This window comes from Neolamprologus multifasciatus, chromosome 9 (genome assembly GCF_963576455.1).
Source record: "Neolamprologus multifasciatus chromosome 9, fNeoMul1.2, whole genome shotgun sequence".
Classification (NCBI taxonomy): Eukaryota; Metazoa; Chordata; class Actinopteri; order Cichliformes; family Cichlidae; genus Neolamprologus; species Neolamprologus multifasciatus.
In genome coordinates, this window is record NC_140447.1 from 3,996,463 (window position 1) to 4,002,686 (window position 6,224).

The window sequence follows — 6,224 nt, forward strand, 5'->3', positions numbered from 1 at the left end:
ACATAATCACCGCCCATCAAATGAGATCACCATTCCTGAGATTCAGCTCCCACGTGCACTGAATGAATGAGACCCTGCTGTGCTACCAAACAACAACGTTTCACTCAGTCAAGCTTTGGATGCCTACTGTGAAACTGTTCAGTCACTCAAACTTATGTTTGATACCACACCTTAACTCTTCAAAGTAAGAAGGTGCAATATATTCACACCCTATTTCTTGCATAACCATACTTCAAAATCACTTGTAGAAAGACACTATCACATTTAATCAGTTTCTATGTCAGGAGGATTTTATTTTATTTTTAATTTCTACATCTATGGCTTTGTAGCTAATACTGACTCAAAACAGCATAACCAATTTCATTTTCAACAAAACAGTGAGTGGCTATAAAACAGGATTTGTTTTATACAGCTGTCACTTTAATGATATTCATTTCTTGGTTGGATATACAGTACATGTCAACTCTGAGCAGATTTAATACAATGAACACAGTACAGTAGTGTAACATCTTAATTCAAATAACTTTTTCTACAAGATTTTTTTTACCAGTAGTGAGTATAAACAAAACATACTGTGTAATTTATAATGTACAGTGAACAACTGATTTTGATATCTGAACTGTTTATCAGTTTATATAAAAAAAGCCACAAATGCTCACATGTACTGTGCATTTTCCACTGTCAAGTGTATTAAAAGGAACTAGAACTCACTATATTGTCCGTTTCTTTGAACACTGAACACAGTAATGTGATGCAAGAAAGAAGAAATGGTCTAATCTTACCATGTGGTTATGGAATCAATCCTAAACCAGACCAAAACCTGAGTCAGTAGAGTTGAGACACACCTGAATGTCCATTAGAGATGACTCATAGGTACAGTAGTGTGCAGGAAGACGTAGTACTTCAAAACAGGTGGAAGACTTTGGAAGACTGCTGTTGACCACTTCCACAGTCATTTCTCTCGGCAAGACTTGCCATCCTGTCCAAAACTTGATGAGGGCTTTTCGTTGTGCACAAGGTGCTGCAACAGAAGATTGACATGACAATGACATCCTATATTCATTATTTTGAATCGTTTATGGAGAAATACCATAAAAGATGACCACTTACATACAGGGCACCAGACATTTTTGCCCCACTCAAATTGCTGTTGTAGCTGTTATAGATATTTTTATGTTAACAAAGCTAAAAGTAGTCTACATACAATTCTAGTGCAACTGATAATGCCACCACTCTGTTTTTTTATGTATTGCATGGAGGCAGTATGGAGCAAATAACAAAACAAAATGACACTATAGTGTACTTTGTTAATGACCCAAGATCATTGGACTGGATGTAATTTACCAAAGTATAATCAGAGAAAACCAATGGCAAAATACCTATCGCAGCAGACTTACCATTTTCAATGAAGGACTGAAGGTAGCCTGCCACTCTGCATTTATCCTCGAGAGCATTCCTCTTCTTCCTCATCTTCATCTTCTGTGGCAGGCCACAGTCATTTTATAGCTTTACTTATCTTGTAGTCTTAAGAGCATCAGCAACATTAGGTGTATTTTTATTAAATGTAACCCAGCTGTTCAACTAACCCAAGCATACAAAATAGTATATTGGTGTTTTGTGTCAACAATTAATGTTCATCCTTCATAAATTAACCAAATACCTTTACTATTCAGATGTTAAAAGATGTGGCCTGACCTTACCTCACAACAGGGAGCAGTCTCTGATTCCCTTGGTAAGAAAAGAGGAATGTCTGATCTCTCTGTCAGAAGTGGCCATACCATGGTCTCCTTAAGCCCTTTCCTCAGCTGCTTGACTTGACGACTTGTTCGTGTTATGACCTACAACGGTGAGACCAAACCAAAACTGAAGTTGGCTTCCGTAAAGTGACACACACTTTAAATGTTAAATACTTAAAGAACATCCACTATACTAGTTTAAAAACCATTTTCAAATTATACCCACTTACAAAATCACTACGTTGAACTAAAATTGCTTTCTTTTCTGTAACATAGATTACTTGTCTTCCATATTAGCAGAGAAGATAAGCCACTTTAAAACAGTCATGAATAACTATTACCTACAACAATGCAAATAGTAATACAGACATTAACCCAGAAGACAATTATTTTCTCTTACCTAATTTATAGAATTCTTTGCTATGATAAAAACTACGGTGGCCCTGAGAGGCCAAACGGACTGCAACTTCAGAAAACACTTGCAAAAAGAAAAATGCTGCAAAAAGAAAAACACTTGCAAAAAGAAAAATGCTGCAAAAAGAAAAACGCTGCAAAAGCACACAAAGCACACAAAGCACAACGGAAATAGGAAAAAAGACAACGGAAATGTTTCTGGGGAGACAATAACCGGACGGACCAGTTGCATGAACCAAAACATGCTAACAAGTGCACTGGGACTGGGAGACACTTCAAAGAAGTGGAAGCGGAGCGGCCAAAGAGGAAACTTTCAAAAGTTCTGAATATTATGTCACGTATTTATGTGCAAATGTTTAATAATGAGGAACATTAAAACATTACTGTTGGCCACATGCTGGCAAAGTTATGTGACATTAGTGATGTTTGTACGTTCAGCGTTTACTTTGTTTTAAAGCCTTTACTTTATACGCCGTTAGATAATCGACCTTAATCTTAAAGAGAATGTGATGATTTTGTGGATAATTAAAGTCAGTCATATATCCACAAACACAACAAGCTGAAAGTCAGTGATGCTGCTCGGTTTGCAGTCCTGAATATCACGGCACAAGCAGGATTCACTGCACTGTTAATGTTAGCTATGTTATATTGCTGCCTCTGTTCGGTGGTGTCGAGCCAAACGGACTTTAACGTGTGTTTGAACGAGCTGACGGTTCACTCGTTAAGCTGAAAGAAAGATGCTTTAATCACAGGAGTCACACATGTGTCCACTGTACCATCTGGAACTCTTCTTGTTTAGCACTCGTAATAACACAAACACTAAATCCTCCTGTTTGTAGCAGTGTGTACACCTGAGACTGTCACCTGTGTGTCTGTCCTGAACTCTCTCTCTGTTTCTTTCTCTCTGATTGTGTAATAAAAGTATGAACATGTATTTATAAGTTACACTTGTGTTTGAATCCTGCAGCTTATCACACATTTGATTTCCATGTGTGACGACTGCAAGTGTCCAGAGTGAGGACAGACTGAGGGACCCACTGCTGCACATCACCTGTGAGGCTTTGCACCCCTGATGATCCACCAGGACAAACTCAGCAGTGTGTGAGGAAGAGGAGGAGGAAGAGCCAGCAGCAGCTGACAGATGGAGAGAATAGACAGACTGGTCCCTGTTTGTGAAGGACTGCTAGGAAAGTTTAACATAACTAATTGTCTGTCCTGAATCAGTCTTATTAGGTAATGTTCAAATAATGTTATCATCCAGTGTTTTCAGTGTGGGAGAAAGTACTCAGGGCCTTCAAGTTACACACTATGAAAGGCAGCAACAAGTTTAATGTTCAGAAACCTAAAGTATGTATCAGCAGCAGAATGGAGCTAAAAATAAATGTTTGTTTCAGTTCTATGAAGCTTTGAGTATTTTGGATTAGTAGCACTGCTGTGTTTGTTGCATCATATTGCTGTAATTGTTTATATGCTTTATATATTCTGAGCTAAGTTGATCTATAGTGTTACATCATATTCTATAAGGATGTTATGTGTTTGTAGACTTTCTGCCCAGTTTTACCCATTTAGCAGAAGTCAGCCTGTTTAAGGCTCTGATATCTATTCTGTATGACTTAAAGCAGTTATGACATGGTCTGATTTTCTCACCCAATAAAGGAATATTTCATATATCAGTCTACTCTTCATTCTATCAGAAACAGTTATCACAGCTCGTACATTAGCTTCTTCCACACATATATGTAAGCATTGAGCCAAATTTAGTAATGCCAACATATTAAAAGAACAATATTTGTCTCTTATATATAATACATCTATATATACACTGTCACAGATACTTGTCTTTAAGTGAAGATTTAAGGTGACAGGAAATATAAATAAATGCAACTTGAATCTTTACTGAAGCTCAGTGTTTGGCACAGAGTTCATGTTCACTGCTGTAATAACTAATAATGATTAATATAATATTGGCCATATTATATTTACATTACCAAAGTGAGATGACTTTAGTCTCATGAACAACATTAGCTAATTGTTATTTACTAGCTAATCTTATGTGACTGTTCAGTACAGAAATGAAGCCCAACAATCATGTTTTACAGTCCTGTGGTCTCAGCCTCAGATAATTATCAAATCACACAGAGCTCATGTAGAAACAAATGTACAAAATATGTTCTCCTTCATTTCTGTCAAACAAAGCTGTATAAAACGTTTCCAGCTGTTAGTATCATGGTTGCTAGGCAACCTGGGCAGCGCGACGGAGGCTAGACCGTCCCATTTCACAAGCCTACAAGCCTCGCACTTCCGGCCTCAGCGGTCTTTGAGTATGAGGCCCTTGAGGACCGTTAAGGCTGCGTACTTTAAGGCTGCAGACCCTGAATTGGGAAACAGTCCCTGAATTGGGATACAGCCATACATACATGTTTTGGTTCTTGCAACTGGTCCGTCCGGTTATTGTCTCCCCAGAAACATTTCCGTTGTCTTTTTTCCTATTTCCGTTGTGCTTTGTGAGCTTTTGCAGCCTTTTTCTTTTTGCAGCATTTTTCTTTTTGCAGCATTTTTCTTTTTGTAGCATTTTTGTTTTTGCAAGTGTTTTTCTTTTTGCAGCATTTTTCTTTTTGCAGCATTTTTCTTTTTGCAGCATTTTTCTTTTTGTAGCATTTTTCTTTTTGCAAGTGTTTTTCTTTTTGCAGCATTTTTCTTTTTGCAGCATTTTTCTTTTTGCAAGTGTTTTCTGAAGTTGCAGTCCGTTTGGCCTCTCAGGGCCACCGTAAAAAACAGTATTAAAAAAATCTGTGACTGAACTGATTAAAAAGCTAATTTACTGCTCAGACTAACTGAGCAGTAATAACATATCGTTACTTACCCTGAACAGCCTTTTGTGGAGTGGAGCTAGCTGTGATAGCGTTAGCATTTGCTAACGTTAACACTGTGCGGTTGTGATGAGAATTTGGACCAGGGACCACTTCATCTCCAGTACACTGCTGCAATAACTGAGGTGAAGACGTACAATCTAAGCGGTTAGCAAGTTCTCTGAGTAACTCAGAAAGGGACTTGTTTCCTGCAGCCATGCCCTTCACAAGAATTGATACACCTGTAACGTTATTCGCGCCCAGTTTTTTGCATTTATCGGTGCCTTAAGTTTATTTTGAGCTACATACTGCCGCCAGCTGCATAGGAGACGCATTGCACCATTAAACCTAAATCGACGATTAATGTGCTATTACTTATGTCTGAGTAAAGGAGCAACCAATCACACAACTGGCTCCGCCCTGTCTTTCTTGATTGACAGACAAAGTAATTCTGCTGAAAAGTCGCATTATGAAATAAATAGACCATCGGGAAAAACGGGATTTTGAAATAAAGACTGACTTTGAAAAAAAACAACATTTTGGAATATAAACGGCTGGAAATAAATAAAATGCCTCAGGAATAATCTCTGTTATTGTGAAAAATAATGACCATGAAATAATATTTCACAATAATAAGTACATTTATATAGCAGAATGTAATATATTTCACAATAATGAGCATTTTTTTCAAAATGTGTTCCATTATTTCACAATATCATTCTCACATTACATATCTGTGTCTTATTTATTCACATAGTTATTTATTTCATCATGAAACATCATCACAGTACCTCCTGTTTGACTCCCATCACCCTCTGGAACACAAACTTGGAGTAATTAGGACCCTACACCACCGGGCAGAACATGTTCCCTCTAAGCCTGAAGGGAAAAAGAAGGAACACACACATGTAAAGGAAGCACTCAAAACGTGCGGCTATCCTAAATGGGCGTTCTTAAAGTCAGCAAAGAGGCACAGAAAAGAAGATCAGACACCAGCGAGGGAGGATAAGAAGGACAGACGCAACAACATTGTCATCCCCTATGTAGCCGGTGTATCAGAGAAACTCAGGAGGGTTTTCTCCAAGCATGACATCCCGGTGTACTTCAGACCCAGCAACACACTCAGACACAAACTGGTTCACCCGAAAGACAAAACGCCAAAACACAGACTTAACAATGTGGTGTTTGCTGTACAGTGCAGCGAGGAATGCCCAGACCTCTACAT

At 38.1% G+C, this 6,224-nt stretch overlaps 1 protein-coding gene across 3 annotated transcripts; it reads right to left on the reverse strand.

Annotated features, from left to right (window-relative positions):
* Window positions 1–272: 272 nt before the first annotated feature.
* On the reverse strand, window positions 273–5,768 carry LOC146510840 (uncharacterized). 3 transcript variants are annotated; one of them, XM_085172719.1, is made up of 4 exons: window positions 5,014–5,768; window positions 1,701–1,838; window positions 1,398–1,479; window positions 273–1,021 (listed from the first exon to the last, which is right to left on the reverse strand). In XM_085172719.1, the coding sequence occupies exons 1-4, from the start codon at window positions 5,059–5,061 to the stop codon at window positions 804–806; spliced, it is 486 nt and encodes a 161-aa protein (XP_085028845.1). In that variant the 5' UTR covers window positions 5,062–5,768; the 3' UTR covers window positions 273–803. The 3 variants fall into 3 exon arrangements, 1 of the variants encoding a protein (XP_085028845.1); XR_014876079.1 differs by lacking the exon at window positions 5,014–5,768 and having other exon boundaries at window positions 1,398–1,524; window positions 1,701–4,987; XR_014876080.1 differs by lacking the exons at window positions 1,398–1,479; window positions 5,014–5,768 and having other exon boundaries at window positions 1,701–5,006.
* Between the last annotated feature and the right edge of the window lie 456 nt (window positions 5,769–6,224).